Source organism: Stomoxys calcitrans, chromosome 5 (genome assembly GCF_963082655.1).
Source record: "Stomoxys calcitrans chromosome 5, idStoCalc2.1, whole genome shotgun sequence".
In the NCBI taxonomy this organism is placed as follows: domain Eukaryota; kingdom Metazoa; phylum Arthropoda; class Insecta; order Diptera; family Muscidae; genus Stomoxys; species Stomoxys calcitrans.
The window spans coordinates 148,926,501-148,944,412 of NC_081556.1; the positions used below are offsets into that span (position 1 = coordinate 148,926,501).

At 38.9% G+C, this 17,912-nt stretch overlaps 1 protein-coding gene across 1 annotated transcript; it reads right to left on the reverse strand.

The window, feature by feature from the left end:
* Positions 1-15,288: 15,288 nt before the first annotated feature.
* Positions 15,289-16,291, reverse strand: LOC131998017 (uncharacterized). Its single transcript, XM_059369969.1, has 2 exons — positions 15,612-16,291; positions 15,289-15,529 (listed from the first exon to the last, which is right to left on the reverse strand). The coding sequence occupies exons 1-2, from the start codon at positions 16,289-16,291 to the stop codon at positions 15,289-15,291; spliced, it is 921 nt and encodes a 306-aa protein (XP_059225952.1).
* Between the last annotated feature and the right edge of the window lie 1,621 nt (positions 16,292-17,912).

Here is a 17,912-nt window from a genome sequence, read left to right on the forward strand (position 1 = left end):
CAAATAGGTTGATTGTCCCATTATGACAATATGGAACTCAAATGAAAGGTATTTGAGAGTAGAAAACGACTTTGATATCCAATTTTAGAGCCAAGTGTTTGGGGGTACTCTCTAAATCACCCCCAAAACTAAACTTCATTTCTGATTACAGTCAAACATGGCTTCCATTGTTGTGATCGGGTGCCTCGGGGGCCGTCTAAAACTCCCCAAATAGGTTTTTAGACCAATCACGACAATATAGAGCTCAAACGAAAGGTGCTTGATAGAATAAAACGAGTCCGAATGGCGTGCCGCAGTGTGACACCTCCTTGGGGAGATTTTTTACATGACTATGCATGGCATGGTAACTCGCAAATATCGCCAGCATTAAGAGAGGATAACCACCGCTTTAAATTTTGTCCGATGTTCTTGCCAGGATTCGAATGCAGGCCATCAGCGTCATAACTGGACATAGGCTACAGTTGCACATATTCGATATCCACATTTAGGGCGCAGTGTCCCCACCCTAAAAGGATAAAAGAGAGTTAAAGAAGGAGCAGCGGTTAGTTGTGCCTAAAAATCAAATGTTGGTTACAATATTTTGAGTAAAAAATATCCAACAAATTTGTTGTTATCCTCATAAAAGCCACCATGCGAGTAGTAATTGACCTAAAAGGGTTTCTCTGTCAAACTGGTTTAATAAACACTTTGATTTTCATCGCCACCACCTTTTGTTATTGTCCTATGGCCTTTTTTTATCGAACCAAAACGATTTACGTTTATGACTTTTGTGCATATGTCACTATTAAACTGTCCTTTTTTTCCCATAAAAAGTAGCTACAGAATATATAGACCGTGGACACTATTTGATCTGAAAGATAATTATGTGATAAGTAATAAATTGTTGTTTTGCAAAAGGTCTAAAGCGTCTATAAAACATTTGTTGAGAAATGCTGGTATTGATTTTCACATAAAATTTTCGATTTTCATAGTTGTTATCTATGAAAATATTTGAATTTTATTTAATAAAATAATTTAAATATTAATTTATTTATTAAGCTTAAAGCTTTAGCAGTTATAGTCTCAACGATCATTTAGAAAATTAAAAAATATTAATAACTAGCCGAACCGGGCCCGCCCCGCTGCACCCTCTTTAACTCTCTAATATCTTTTTAGGGTGGGTACACTTCGCCTTGAATGCGGATATCGAATTGAGTGCCATTGTAGTCTATGACGCTGAACGCGTTTGAATCCTGGCGAGAACATCGAACAAAGCAGTGTTTATCCCCTCTTAATATTGGCGACATTTGCGAGGTACAGTGCCATGCATGGTAATATAAAAAATTTCCCCACAGAAGTGTCGCACTGTGGGACGCCGTTCGAACTGGGCTAAAAAAAAAAGTTCCCTTATCATTGAGTTTAAACATGAATCGGAAAGCACTCATTAATGTGTGAGATTTTGCCCCTTCTCAGTTCCTGGTGGTCATGTTCTCATTAGGGGAGGGATGATTCCTTAGATATTTCGACTCAAATATAGATATCAAATTCGTTCTCGATTCCCAACGGAAATGAAGTTCAGTTTAGGGTTTGCTTTAGGGTGTACCCCAAAACACTTGGCTCAAAAATTGGTTATCAAATTCGTTTTCTACTCTCAAATACTTTTCATTTGAGTCCCATATTTTCATAATGGGTCAAATAACCAATTTGACGTATCTTGAGGAGGAAAACGTCACCTAGGCTTGAATGCAAATTTTAATGTCATATTTGTAATCTACTCCCTAATACCTTTCATTTGAATCCCATATAGCCATGGTCGGCTAATATGCCCATTGGGGGGTATTTGCGGGTGGGCAATAAGGCTAATATGCCCATTGGGGGGTATTTGCGGGTGGGCAATGAGGTCGCCTACCTCGCCCATGGACCTAATGTTTTATGCCATATTTGTAATCTACTGCCTAATACTTTTCATTTGAGTCCCACATTGACATGAGCTTCGAATATATCTGTTTAGAGAAGTTTTGGAGTTGGGGTGGAGCCCTTTGGGTACTTGGACCCAAATTTTAATACCATATTCGAATTCTGGTCTCCAATACCTTTCATTTGATATCCTTATTGTGCCCATCGCACCACTTTCGGATATGGGTGGCGTTTTTGGGGTTCGGGGGAGGGTCCGCCTCCACTATATACAGCCTACGTTTCCTTCCAGACAAACATAAACAATCTATGAAAATTTTAAGAAAATCGGTTCAGCCAAGTATCATATAGTCATAATGCGTCTAATGGCTTTTTTGAGGGGTGGCGTGACCCCCTATACTTCGATCTGATTTTGTATGCCAGATTCGAAATCTACTCCGGAATACCATTTCATTTGAGCCCCATATTGAAATGAACGTCCAAAATGTCTGTTTGAGGGAAGTTTTGGGGTTTAAAAACCATATTCGTATTCTACTCTCCAATACCTTTCATTTGATACCTATATTGTCCCAATAGGTCCACTTTTGGTTTTGGGTTGTGTTTTTGGCATTAGGGGGAGGGTCCGTTCCCCTTCCGATGCCGAAAAATTATTTAGCCTATGTTTCGTTCCAGACCAACCAACACAATATGCGAAAATTTCAAGAAAATCGGTTCTGCCGTTTTTCAGTCTATACGGAACAAACAAACCGAGTCCCATATATCCGTGATTGGCTAATGTGCCCATTTTGGGCGTTTTTGTGGGGGTGGAGTGACCTCCTATACTTGATTCGTTATCTACTCCCGCATACTTTTCATTTGATACCCATATTGTCCTAATCGGTTTACTTTTGATTTTGGGTGGTGTTTTTGGGGTAACGGTGGAGGGTCCGCCCCCTTCCGTTATCAATAAATTATAGAGCCTATTGCTACTTCCTGACCATATTCGTAATCTATTCCTGAATATCTTTCATTTGAGTCCCATATTGTCATTATCGTCAAATAAACCTATTTTAAGGGGTTTGGGGCTGGGGCGGCCCCCCAGGTACTTGGACCCAACTTTTCTTATGAAATTCATACGCTATTCTTGAGTAGCTTTCATTAGAATCCCATATTGTCCCGATCGGTTCACTTTTATTTTTGGGTAGTACTTTTGGGGTAAGGGGGAGGATCCGCCCCCCTCCCGATATCAAAAATTTGTATAGCCTATGTTTCCTTGTAGACCAACCTAAACAATCTGTGAAAATTTCAAAGAAATCGGTTCAGCAGTTTTTGAGTCTATACGGAACAAACAAACAAACATACATACAAACCCAAATGAATTTTATGAAAAAATTTTGATGCATACTATTAGGCGAAGGCGAAGCAAACCTAACATTTTATCTCACTTTTGTTGTTGTTAGTATAAACCATACATTTTCTGCTAGTAAAATAAATTTCAACACATTTACTTTCAAATCAATGGCATTTGTATCACTTCTTGTTTTGTTACATCGAGAATACAGAGAGTATACAGAGAGAGAGAGAGAGTATATTTGATTAAAGTTCATTCTAAGTTTTATTAAAAATGCATTTACTTTCTTTTTAAAAATCCGCAATTACTTTTTGGCCAACCCAATAAGATAAGAACAAATTTTAGTGCATACTATTAGGCGAAGCAAAACCAACATTTTATTTCACTTTTGTTGTTGTTAGTATAAACCATACATTTTCTGCTAGTAAAATAAATTTCAACTCATTTACTTTTAAATCAATGGCATTTGTATCGCTACTTGTTTTGTTACATCCAGAAAACAGAGAGCCATATTTTGTTGCCTAGTTGTAGGCAGGCAAACCAAAAACACACAAAACCCTAAAAGTATGCAAGCTTAAAATTACCCAATTTCGGGAAATGGAATCGTAATGAGCTCATTTTTTTTTAGATAATGAAAATTAAAATTTCATTTGTACAAACATTTGAGTGAATAACCACTGTATTAAAGTTTCCTTTGCTTTGCCAAAGGTTGGAATTTCGGTCATGAGATATTTTATGGTGTAAATAAATCTCTTTATATTTACCGGTATATTACGTACGCATTAACATTCTATTTCATCTCACACATTGTATACCCTTTTTAAAGGTTTTTCTTACGCATGCCGAATGAAAAATAGGAAGCGTAGATAATGGGGAGTAGGTAAACAAAAACGGGTAAGGTCTATATACAAATATAAAAATGGTTTTCTTGAGTATTCCCCCCAACAATTTGGATATTCAAATTTCTCTTTTTGAAGTTCTTCATTTCAATGATGACCTTTGGCTTTTATTTGCAAAGTGCGCGTTCTTTTGCTTCGATACGATATTGCTTAACAAATTATTCATTGCCATTAGTAGCAGATGCAAGAGTAGATTTGGGCAAACTGAAAAGGATATGCACGAAAAATTCAGGGAAGGAAAAGCCATAGAGGACTTGACTAGTTAGCCAGAAAATGAAGCATCCATTGTTTTTCTTTTGCTTTCCTTTCACATCATTGCCATGGATATCATCGCCATTGTCCTTAATTCTTAATTGCTCTCAAATTTTAAACCAGATAAAGTTTTAATGCGCTGAGAATTTTTTTTTTTCGGTTATTGGTAGTTATCAAGCAGGACTCTGGCAAGAGGGTCTTTTAAAAATGCATGAAATTCTTTTTTTAATGTCCTAACGCTAACACCGAACTTCACATTTCCAAAGCCAAATGGCTTAGCTTAGCTTTTTGGGGGATGAAATGCGTTTTAGGACACTACTGTGTGCCTCTGTATGTGTGTGTGTGTGTGTGTGTGTGGGTTTTTTGGGTTCGCGGATTGTGGCTGCATAATCCTTGTTTTATTGTAGGGATTCCACCATTAAGCAGACTTGTTTTTTTTTTCCTTTTCTTTAGCACTGCCTTGCTTTTGTTTAATTTTCTCAAGATGCGCATAAAGTTGGTTTAGTGGCCATAAAATCTCTTTGGCCTTCATTATCCCAAGAAGTGTTCATTGACCCAGTTCTTGTGAAGTGATACTCCAGTTATAACTGCAACTGAATTGTAAAGAATTTTTTCTTTTTTGATAGCAGACTCGAGGAAGGTGTGACATATGAATTTTTACGATTATTATGTGTAAAGGAGGTGGTAAAACTTTTTGAAAACAAGTAAGAGCGTGCTAAGTTCGGCCGGACCCAATCTTATATACCTCCACCATGGATCGCATTCGTCGAGTTCTACCGATTGGCCCATTTACAATCCCAACCGACCTACACTAATAAAAAGTATTTGTGAAAAATTTCAAGCGGCTAACTTTACTCCTTCGAAAGTTAACGTAATTTCGACAAACAGACGGACGTACATGGCTAGATCGACTTAACATGACGTGACGATCGAAAATATATGTACTTTATGGGGTCTCAGATGCATATTTCGAGTTGTTACAAAGAGAATGACGAAATTAGTATATCCCCATCCAAAGGGGGGCTAGACGATCTAGCCATGTCCGTCCGTCTGTCAGTTGAAATCACGCTACAGTCTTTAAAAACAGAGATATTGAGCTGAAACTTTGCACAGATTCTCTTTTTGTCCATAAGCAGGTTAAGTTGAAGATGGGCTATATCGAACTATATCTTGATATAGCCCCCATATAGATCGATCCGCCGATTTAGGGTCTTAGGCCCATAAAAGCCACATTTATTATTCGATTTTGCTGAAATTTGGGACAGTGAGTTGTGTTAGGCCCTTCGACATTCCTCTTCAATTTGGCTCAGATCGGTCTAGATTTGGATATAGCCCCAATATAGATCGATCCGCCGATTTAGGGTCTAAGGCCCATAAAAGCCGCATTTATTATCCGATTTTGCTGAAATTTGGAACAGAGAGTTGTGTTAGACCCCTCAATATCATTCTGCAATTTGACCCAGATCGGTCTAGATTTAGATATAGCTGCCATATAGACCGATCTCTCGATTTAGGGTCTTGGGCCCATAAAAGGCGCATCTATTGTCTGAATTTGCCAAAACTTGGTACAGTGAGTTGTGTTAGGCCCATCGTCATCCTTATTCAATTTGGCTCAAATCGGTCCAGATTTGGATATAGCTGCCATATAGACCGATCTCTCGATTGAAGGTCTTGGGCCTACAAAAGGCGCATTTAAGGTCCGATTTTGCCAAAATTTGGGACAGTGAGTTGTGTTAGGCACATCGTCATTCTTCTTCAATTTGGCCTAAATCGGTTCAGATTTGGATATAGCTGCCATATAGACCGATCCGCCGATTTAAGGTCTTAGGCCCATAAAAGCCGTATTTATTATCCGATTTAGCTGAAATTTAAGACAGTGAATTGTGTTAGACCCCTCAATATTATTCTGCAATTTGACCCAGATCGGTTCAGATTTGGATATAGCTGTCATATAGACCGATCTCTCGATTTAAGGTCTTGGACCCATAAAAGGCGCATTTATTGGCCGATTTCGCCGAAATTTGGAACAGCGAGTTGCGTTGGGCCCTTCGACATTCCTCTTCAATTTGGTCCAAATCGGTTCAGATTTGTATATAGCTGCCATATAGACCGATTTCTCGATTTAAGGACTTGGGACCATAAAGGGAGCATTTATTGTCTGAATTTGCCAAAATTTGGTGCAGTGAAATGTGTTATACCCATCGTCATCCTTATTCAATTTGGCCCAAATCGGTTCAGATTTGGATATAGCTGTCATATAGACCGATCTCTCGATTTAAGGTCTTGGGCCCATAAAAGGCGCATTTATTATCCGATTTTGCCAAAATTTGGGACAGTGAGTTGTGTTAGAGCCCTCAATATCATTCTGCAATTTGACCCAGATTGGTCTAGATTTGGATATAGCTGCCATATAGACCGATCTCTCGATTTAGGGTCTTGGGCCCATAAAAGGCGCATTTATTGTCTGATTTTGCCAAAATTTGGTACAGTGAGTTGTGTTAGGCCCATGGTCATTATTCTTCAATTTGGTCCAAATCGGTTCAGATTAGAATATAGCTGTCATATAGACCGATCCACCGATTTAGGGTCTTAGGCCCATAAAAGCCGCATTTATTATCCGATTTTGCTTAAATTTGGGACAGTGAGTTGTGTTAGACCCCTAAATATCATTCTGCAATTTGACCTAGATCGGTCTAGATTTGGATATAGCTGCCATATAGACCGATCTCTCGATTTAGGGTCTTGGGCCCGTAAAAGGCGCATTTATTGTCTGATTTTGCCAAAAATTTGGTACAGTGAGTTAAGTTAAGCCCTTTTGACATAGTTAGGCCCATCGACATCTTTTTACAATATGGCCCAAATCGGTTCAGATTTGGATATAGCTGCCATATAGACCGATCTCCCGATTTAAGGTCTTGGGCACATAAAAGGCGCATTTATCGTCCGATTTTGCCGAAATTTGGGACAGTGAGTTGTGTTAGCCCCTTGACATTCCTCTTAAATTTGGCCCAGATCGGTTCAGATTAGAATATAGCTGTGATATAGACCGATCCGCCGATTTAGGGTCTTAGGCCCATAAAAGCCGCATTTATTATCCGATTTTGCTGAAATTTGGGACAATGAGTTGCGTTAGACCCCTCAATATCATTCTGAAACTTGCCCCAAATCGGTCCAGATTTGGATATAGCTGCCATATAGACCGATCTCTCGATTTGGGGTCTTGGGCCCATAAAAGGCGCATTTATTGCCTGATTTTGCCAAAATTTGGTGCAGTGAGTTGTGTTAGGCCCATCGCCATTCTTCTTCAATTTGGCCCAAATCGGTTCAGATTTGGATATAGCTGCCATATAGACCGATCTCTCGTTTTAAGGTATTGGGACCATAAAAGGAGCATTTATTGTCTGAATTTGCCATAATTTGGTACAGTGAAATTAGGCCCATCGTCATCGTTATTCAATTTGGCCCAAACCGGTTCAGATTTGGATATAGCTGCCATATAGACCGATCTTTCGATTTAAGGTCTTGGGTACATAAAAATCGCATTTATGGTCCGATTTTTCCAAAATTTGGGACAGTGAGTTGTGTTAGACCCTTCATCATCCTTCTTCAATTTGGCCCAAATCGGTTCAGATTTGGATATAGCTGCCATATACACCGATCTCTCAACTTATAGTCTTGGCCCCATATAAGGCACATTTTTAATCCGATTTCGCTCAAATTTGACACAGCAACTTATATTAGGCTTTTCGACATCCGTGTCGTATTTGGTTCAGATCGGTCCATACTTAGATATGGCTACCAAAAAGACCAATATTTTGTTCTACAAAATTGATCAATGACTTGTACTTATTAGGGTACTCAATATCCTTGCCGAATTTGGTCCAAATCGGACCATAGTTCGATATAGCTGCTATGGGGACATAAATGATGCATTTTTCAGCGGATTATGACGAAAGGTGGTTTACATATATACCCGAAGTGGTGGGAATCCAAAGATCGGCCCAGCCGAACTTTACGCCTTTTCACTTGTTTTTGATAATTTGGCCTATACCTGCCAAACCATTGAGATTTTCGATTCAATACTAAGACAAAAAATGTAGCCAAGACAATAGTTAAAAACTCTCTAGTACATGGCAAAAGCATTGGAACTCTACTTCAGGCATTTTTAGCCTTTTGAAAGTGCAAATTATTCGTGAAAACATTAATAAATTTCCATTTTCAGTTGTTCATAGTAGTTTATCAATATTTTCACAAAAAATGTTCATTTTCAAGAGGCCAAAACTACCTGAAGGAGAATTCCAAAGCATTTGCCATGTACTAGAAAGTTCTTAACTATTGTCTTGGCTACAATAGTTTGGCTGTCATGGACCAAATTATCAAAAAATGGGGTTCCAATGCTTTTGCTCTGTACTAGGGAACTCTTAACAATTATTTTGGCTATAATTTTTGTTTTATCATTGGATCGAACATCTCCACTGCTTGGCTGTTATAGGCCAAAATATCGAAAAAACGTGAGAAAAGTCTAAGAAAAAACTGCAAGTCAAAATATGGAGGCTCGATTTTCACCGTAGACGTATGGTCTAGTGGACTTTCTTACTCAGTGCAATCCTAAGAATCGAAGAAACTCGAAGGGACCATTAAGATGTTTCCTTCCCTAGCAATCGCTCCACCCTAATATCCATACTATGCGAACCTTACAGATTGAAGTAGTATTTAGGTAGGACTCTCAACTTTATTAGATCCAGAAGTTACCAAATTTTCTTCCAAGCTTGTTAGTACATAGCAGACAATGACCAAGATTGCTGTTAATGAGGTTGGGTAATACAAATTTCAGCCAAATGGATTTTTAAATTATGTCCAAATAAAAAAAGTTCAATACCAAACTCAGTCTCCTTTAACATTGACCTTCCAATCCTATTGTTGTTCCAACTCCCCACACACATCCCCGCTCTCCCATTTTCTATTCAAATGGGAATATTGTTTTTTAAATTAATTCTTTCAACCAATAAACAAATTAAATTTTTTTAATTTTTTTTTTATCTTTCTGACTTGAAATGAAAATCCACAAATGCATAATGCAATTCACCAATGTGCCATTCAGATAAATAAATCCGCAGATCCCTAAAGCCCTTTTGTTTTTCAATTTAAAATTTGTCATGTGGGCAAGGGCTGTCATTAAATAAACACCGAATATGTTGATTAATGTTTTTATAATTGATTGATTTTCACTATAAAGCCAACATTGAATTTGCAATAATTAAAACATGTTTTTCCAATGTTTTATACCCGACACCGAAGGATGGGGGTATATTAAATTTGCCAATCCGCTTGTAACATATCGAAATATCCACTACCGACCCTACAAAGTAAATATATACGTGATCGTTATAATGCTCTAAGACGTTCCAGCCATGTCCGTCCGTCTGTCTGTAGTAATCACGCTATAGTCTTTAAAAATTAAGCTATTGAGCTGAAACTTCACACAGTGCATTTTTTTACCATGGATTAAGTTCAAAAATGGGCTGCATCATCATATATCTTGAAATAACACCCATATAGACCGATCTCCCGATTTGAGGTCTAAGACCCATAGAAGTCGCGTTTATTATCCGACTTCGCTAAAATTTGTTAGGACCCTCAACATCCGTAACGAATATGGTCTAGATCAGACAATGTCTTGATATGGCCCCCATATATACCGATCTCCCGATTTAAGGTCCAAGGCCCACAAACGCCACATTTATTACCGGATTTCGTTGAAATTTGGTGCAGTGAGTCTGGTTTAGGGTATTGGCCCGAAAAACTATAAATTTTTAGCTCCACTCTCTTTAGGACCCAAATCTTGGTGAGCAAATACATCCAATGGGGGGTTGTTATGGTGGTGGGACGTCCGCTAGACAGTTGGCCCCTAATGTTGATATCAGATACGTTGTCTACTCCCACATACCTTTAATTTGAGCCCCATATTTGCATAGTCGGCAAACATGACCGGCTTGGGGGTTTTTTGGGGCGGCCACTCAGTGAGTTGGCCTGAAAAATATATATCGGATTCGTGTTTCACTTTAAAAACCCTCTTATTTGAGCCTCATATTGCATTAGTCAGAAAATACTTTCAATTTGGGTGGTGTTGTGGGGGTGGGGTGGCCCCATAAACACTTTTCCCGAACACTGATATCAGATTCGTGCTTTATTTCCAAAGACCTTTCATTTGAGCCCCATTTTGCCATGGTCGTAAAATTGTCCCCTTTGGGGGATGTTTTTGGTGAGAGGCGCCCCCCCAAACACTTAGTCCCATGTTTGGATATCAGATTCGTATTCTATATTGAAATACCTTTTATTTAAGCCCCATATTCCCATGGTTAGTAAATAAGTCCTGTTTGGGGGGTGTTTTGGGTAGGAATGGACCCCCAGAAATGTTGTCCCAAATTTGGATATCAGATTCGTATTCTACTCGCAAATACCTTTCATTTGAGTCCCATATTGTCATGATCAGTAACTATATCCGATTTAGGGTGTTTTGGGGGTTGGGGTGATCCCCCAAACACTTGATCCGACAATTGGATATCAGATACGTTGTCTTATCCTAAATACCCATAATGTCGTGATTGGTGTATATATATGTTTGGTAGGTTTTGGGGTGGGGCGCCCCCCTAGTTACCCCATCCTATATGAGAGCACACAAAATTTCGCTTAAATAACACCACCCATCTCCGAGATTTGGCGTTTCTGAAAATTAGGGTAAGGGGGAGGGTCCGCCCCCCCCTTCAGATATTGAAAAATGTAGTACCCTATTTTCACCACGGGATCATTATGCACCATCTGTGAAAATTTCAAGAAAATCGGTTCAGCCGTTTTTAAGTCTATACGGAACAGACAAACATACAAACCAACAAGAAAATACAAATTGATATTTATGTGTAGGGAGAAAAAGATAAGAGTTGAAACCAAATTTTGCTTACATCGGTCCACCCATCTCCGAGATATGTCATTTTTCAAAATTAGGGTAAGGAGGGGTACCAAAATTAACTGCGATAGTCGTATCTCCTCGCGAAAACTAATATATCTATTGGGTTGCCCAAAAAGTAATTGCGGATTTTTCATATAGTCGGCGTTGACAAATTTTTTCACAGCTTGTGACTCTGTAATTGCATTCTTTCTTCTGTCAGTTATCAGCTGCTACTTTTAGCTTGCTTTAGAAAAAAAGTGTAAAAATGTATATTTGATTAAAGTTCATTCTAAGTTTTATTAAAAATGCATTTACTTTCTTTTAAAAAATCTGAAATTACTTTTTGGGCAACTCAATATTTGGGGGGTTTCCCGTCGGCCCCACTTGGCCCCAAATATCTTTTGAGCCCATATTCTTATGATCTGTCTTGTCTGTCTCTTGTCTGTCTTGTCTATCTCTTGTCTGTCTCTTGTCTGTCTCTTGTCTGTCTCTTGTCTGTCTCTTGTCTGTCTCTTGTCTGTCTCTTGTCTGTCTCTTGTCTGTCTCTTGTCTGTCTCTTGTCTGTCTCTTGTCTGTCTCTTGTCTGTCTCTTGTCTGTCTCTTGTCTGTCTCTTGTCTGTCTCTTGTCTGTCTCTTGTCTGTCTCTTGTCTGTCTCTTGTCTGTCTCTTGTCTGTCTCTTGTCTGTCTCTTGTCTGTCTCTTGTCTGCCTCTTGTCTGTCTCTTGTCTGTCTCTTGTCTGTCTCTTGTCTGTCTCTTGTCTGTCTCTTGTCTGTCTCTTGTCTGTCTCTTGTCTGTCTCTTGTCTGTCTCTTGTCTGTCTCTTGTCTGTCTCTTGTCTGTCTCTTGTCTGTCTCTTGTCTGTCTCTTGTCTGTCTTGTCTGTCTTGTCTGTTGTAGGACTGCCACAATTTAAATTAAAAGAATATTCTCCGAACTTCGTGTTTCAATCTTAACAATTTCAAACAAAACTACTAATTTTATTTCAATACATAAAAAGTATTTTCTACAATAAATCCAAAAGCTCCTTAGACTATATTATTTTAAAAACTAACAAAGTAAAATACAGTACAAATATTGTGGAGATATAGTCACCACAGTACTCCCCCGCGGAAGAACGCTAGATGCGTTCTGGGATAATGATAACTCTTCCATAGCGCGTTCTTCTAACTGCAGGATTATGTGTAGGTACTTCTGCTGCTGGTGTTGAGTCAGGTTCATCATTCAATATGAATGCGGGCTTAAGTCGATCTATCGATATATTTTGATGCTTTCCATCAATCAGCAAAGTAAAAACCTTTTTGCGTCGATCTAGAATAAGGTAAGGCCCTTTATACTTAGGTTGCAATGGTCTCTTGTTACCATCTTGTCTAATCCAAACATGAGAACAACTCTCTAAATTCTTGTTTATAAAAATAACAGGTTTGTTGTGATGTTTTGGTTCCGTCGATAGCATATTTCTAATAGCAGTTTTAATGTTATAAAGTTGGCTTGTAGGATCCACATTGGAATCTAATTTGAAGAAATCCCCAGGAAGTTGTATAGGTTCACCGTATAATATTTCTGCTGGACATGCTCCAATGTCTTCCTTCGTAACAGATCTGATTCCTAAGAGAACAGTGTTGAGAGTCTTAGTCCATTGAATGTTTTCAGCACATGTTAATCCTGTTTTTAAAACTCTGTGGAAACGCTCGACGAGACCGTTTGATTGTGGATGAAAGGACGTCGTAAAGTTATGTTTTATGCCTAATTTACTTGTTATTTCCTTAAACATGTGGGAAGTAAATTGGCTACCTCTATCAGTGGTAATAGCATTTGGAAGTCCATATCGACAAATCCAGTTATTGTAAAAAGCATTGAAAACGGTTTCAGTTTTAATATCTTTCAAAGGAATCGCCTCTGGCCACCGACTGAAACGATCCAAGCAAGTTAGTAGATACACGTAATCTTCGGATGGAGGCAAAGGTCCGACAATATCCATATGTACCACAGCAAAACGCGAAGTAGTCGGTGGAAACTTACCAAATTCACTTTTTGTATGTTTGTTTACTTTGCAACGCTGGCATTCCAAACAACTTCGAGTCCATTCATTAATATCTTTGTTCATTGAAGTCCAATAAAATTTCTTTGTTATAAGCTTACGAGTTGCTCGTATTCCAGGATGTGAGAGACTATGAAGGTTATGAAATACCTGTTTGCCAAACTCCTTTGGAAGAATTGGACGGGAAACGCCTTTTGATACATCACACCATATTCTTATATCCGTGTTTGGTATATTTACTGAAATTATGTTGTCGTTTTCGCGGATAATTTCTTTTAGTTCTGGATCTTCATCTTGAACCTTCGAAAGTTTTTCATAGTCCAATGGCCGTATTTTGATGGCTTCGATTCGTGATAAAGCATCTGCAGTTACGTTTTGAGAACCAGGAATGTACCTTATGTCAGTAGAAAATTGTGCTATAAAATCCAAATGATTTCTCTGCCAAGGAGATGCTTTCTCCAGCTTTTGTTTGAAAGCGAATGTAAGAGGCTTATGGTCAGTTAAAACGATGAATTTTCTTGCCTCCAATAGATAGCGGAAATGTTGCACGCTTTTGAAAATTGCTAAAAGCTCACGATCATAGGTACTATATTTCATTTGTGTAGGCGTTAGTTTTTTAGAGAAAAATCCAAGTGGTTGCCACGATCCATCTACATATTGCTCCAAAACAGCTCCAATCGCATGGTTTGAAGCATCAACTTTTAGCACTAATGAAACATTTGGAATGGGATGTGTAAGGAACGAGGCATTAGATAAACTTTCTCTGCATTTAATAAACGCTTGCTTCAACTCATCAGACCAATCAATTTCGCGTGTATCATTTTTCTTTGTCTGGCCTTTTAATAAATCGTTTAGAACAGATTGTAGCTGAGCGCCATGAGGAAGAAATTTGCGATAAAAATTTAGCATAGCCAAAAAACGTCGGAGTTCCTTGATTGTTTTGGGCAAGGGAAATGACTTAATAACATCCACTTTTTCTGTAAGAGGTTTAATGCCATCGGGAGTGACATGATGACCAAGAAAATCTATTTCAGTTTGGCCAAATACACATTTTGAGGGATTTATAAAAATTCCGTATTTCTTGAAACGTTCAAATAATATTTTCAAATGTTCCAAATGCTCTTCCTCAGATTTTGAAAAAACACAAACGTCATCTATGTACACAAAAACAAAATGCAGGCCTCTACATACCTCATCAATGAAACGTTGGAAAGTCTGGGCAGCATTGCATAATCCAAATGGCATTCTCAAGAATTCAAATAAGCCAAAAGGAGTTATAACTGCCGTTTTCGGAATATCGTGTGGATGGACAGGGATTTGGTAGAACGCTTTCATTAAATCCAATTTTGAAAATATTCTTACTCCGTTAAGATGCATCTGAAAGTCGGTTAAATAAGGTACGGGATACTTATCTGGAACCGTAATTGTATTGAGAGCTCTGTAATCTCCACATGGTCTCCATTCGCCATTAGGCTTTTTGACCATATGCAGAGGATTTGCCCAGTTGCTTCTGGAAGGTTGTATGATTCCTTTGTTCAGCATATACTGGAACTCTTCTTTAGCTGCTTTAAGTTTTTCAAGATCTAGACGTCTACTTCTGCAGGAAACCGGTGGACCATGTGTTACAATGTGATGATAAATGCCGTGCTCAGAAGAAAAATTTTCGTTATGCATTATTATTTCAGGATATTCTCGAAGAAGCTGATGAAAACTAGTATCTCCAGAAACCATTTTTATACCTATAGAGCCTTCTTTACATAACGATCCACTTACTGCGAGCAGTGTTTGACCATCCACCAGTTTGCGGTTGTTGAGATCTGGCAAAAGATGAAATTGACGAAGGAAATCAGCTCCAATTATAGGACGAGAAACATCAGCTAGTATAAAGCTCCAAGAGAAAGATCTGCGTAAACCCAAATCTAATGAAAGGTTTATTGAGCCAAACGTTTTGATTTCAGTTCCGTTTGCAGCATAAAGTGAGCATAAAGTGATAGTTTTTGGGGATTTTTGCGATTTTTGCTAGGATAAACCGATATTTCTGCACCAGTGTCGACTAAAAATTGTATTTTTGATTTCTTATCGGTTATAAAAAGGCGGCCAGAGCATGCACCATCGACACTTTCAGCCGAGATTGGCGTCGATGGAGGAATTAGTTTTTTTGTTATACTGAAGCTGCATGGAGGAATACATTTGCGAGCGTTTTCCCCAAAACGAAGATGGTACCAGCACTTGTTTTTATTATTTGATTGCGTACGCGGTTTTGAATAAGAACGTGTTTTTTTGTCTGGAACGGTTTTCCAAAGCATCAATTCGACCAATGAGATCATCTATTTTTGTTGACAAATTGCTTGCTGCAACATCCGGTTGAACCTCTGACACGAAGCATGTCGTAGAAGTCGAGAGTGTTTCCATGATTCTATCAGCTCGAATTCCCAAATGGTCTATTTCTTGAGAATCGCACACTGCTAATATGCTTCGGACTTTCTCTGGCAAACGCTCAATAAATAAAGTCTTTAAAACTTCATCAGAAATTTTGCCAGCTGACAAAGATTTTAAACGCTGTAGGCAATGTGACGGTTTCTGATCTCCCAATTCTAGACCGCTTAAAACACGTTTGATTTGATTTTCTGCCGATTCAGCGAAGGAATCTATTAAACGTTTTTTCATGGTTGCATACTTATTGTTATTTGCAGTGTCCATTAGTATATCTTTCACTAAAAACAGTACCGATGGATCCAAATTTGCCACTAGGTATTCATATTTGGTTGAGTCTTGGGTAATCCTATATAAACGAAATGTTGCTTCAACTTGCAAAAACCATATAGCTGGTTCTTCTTTCCAAAAAGGTGGAAGTTTCGCGATTCTTGCCGATTCAATTCCAATATCATTAGAGGGAGGCATATCGCTATTTGCTGGATTGTTTTCTGTTGACATCTTAAAAGGTTGGAAAATTCTTAATTTCGGGGTCACCAAATTGTAGGACTGCCACAATTTAAATTAAAAGAATATTCTCCGAACTTCGTGTTTCAATCTTAACAATTTCAAACAAAACTACTAATTTTATTTCAATACATAAAAAGTATTTTCTACAATAAATCCAAAAGCTCCTTAGACTATATTATTTTAAAAACTAACAAAGTAAAATACAGTACAAATATTGTGGAGATATAGTCACCACACTGTCTCTTGTCTGTCTCTTGTCTGTCTCTTGTCTGTCTCTTGTCTGTCTCTTGTCTGTCTCTTGTCTGTCTCTTGTCTGTCTCTTGTCTGTCTCTTGTCTGTCTCTTGTCTGTCTCTTGTCTGTCTCTTGTCTGTCTCTTGTCTGTCTCTTGTCTGTCTCTTGTCTGTCTCTTGTCTGTCTCTTGTCTGTCTCTTGTCTGTCTCTTGTCTGTCTCTTGTCTGTCTCTTGTCTGTCTCTTGTCTTTCTCTTGTCTGTCTCTTGTCTTTCTCTTGTCTGTCTCTTGCCTGTCTCTTGTCTTTCTCTTGCCTGTCTCTTGTCTGTCTCTTGCCTGTCTCTTGTCTTTCTCTTGTCTGTCTCTTGTCTTTCTCTTGTCTGTCTCTTGTCTGTCTCTTGTCTGTCTCTTGTCTGTCTCTTGTCTGTCTCTTGTCTGTCTCTTGCCTGTCTCTTGTCTGTCTCTTGTCCGTCTCTTGTCTGTCTCTTGTCTGTCTCTTGTCCGTCTCTTGTCTGTCTCTTGTCTGTCTCTTGTCTGTCTCTTGTCTGTCTCTTGTCTATCTCTTGTCTGTCTCTTGTCTGTCTCTTGTCTGTCTCTTGTCTGTCTCTTGTCTGTCTCTTGTCTGTCTCTTGTCTGTCTCTTGTCTGTCTCTTGTCTGTCTCTTGTCTGTCTCTTGTCTGTCTCTTGTCTGTCTCTTGTCTGTCTCTTGTCTGTCTCTTGCCTGTCTCTTGTCTGTCTCTTGTCTGTCTCTTGTCTGTCTCTTGTCTGTCTCTTGTCTGTCTCTTGTCTGTCTCTTGTCTGTTCCTTGTCTGTCTCTTGTCTGTCTCTTGTCTGTCTCTTGTCTGTCTCTTGTCTGTCTCTTGTCTGTCCCTTGTCTGTCTCTTGTCCGTCTCTTGTCTGTCTCTTGTCCGTCTCTTGTCTGTCTCTTGTCTGTCTCTTGTCTGTCTCTTGTCTGTCTCTTGTCTGTCTTGTCTGTCTTGTCTGTCTTGTCTGTCTCTTGTCTGTCTCTTGTCTGTCTCTTGTCTGTCTCTTGTCTGTCTCTTGTCTGTCTCTTGTCTGTCTCTTGTCTGTCTCTTGTCTGTCTCTTGTCTGTCTCTTGTCTGTCTCTTGTCTGTCTCTTGTCTGTCTCTTGTCTGTCTCTTGTCTGTCTCTTGTCTGTCTCTTGTCTGTCTCTTGTCTGTCTCTTGTCTGTCTCTTGTCTGTCTCTTGTCTGTCTCTTGTCTGTCTCTTGTCTGTCTCTTGTCTGTCTCTTGTCTGCCTCTTGTCTGTCTCTTGTCTGTCTCTTGTCTGTCTCTTGTCTGTCTCTTGTCTGTCTCTTGTCTGTCTCTTGTCTGTCTCTTGTCTGTCTCTTGTCTGTCTCTTGTCTGTCTCTTGTCTGTCTC

Coding starts and splice junctions, on each gene's coding strand:
- LOC131998017 (XM_059369969.1), bottom strand. CDS start 16,291: ATGTCAACAGAAAACAATCCAGCAAATAGCGATATGCCTCCCTCTAAT. Junction 15,530..15,611: donor ACGTTCTTATTCAAAACCGC/GTACGCAATCAA, acceptor TCCTCCATGCAG/CTTCAGTATAACAAAAAAAC.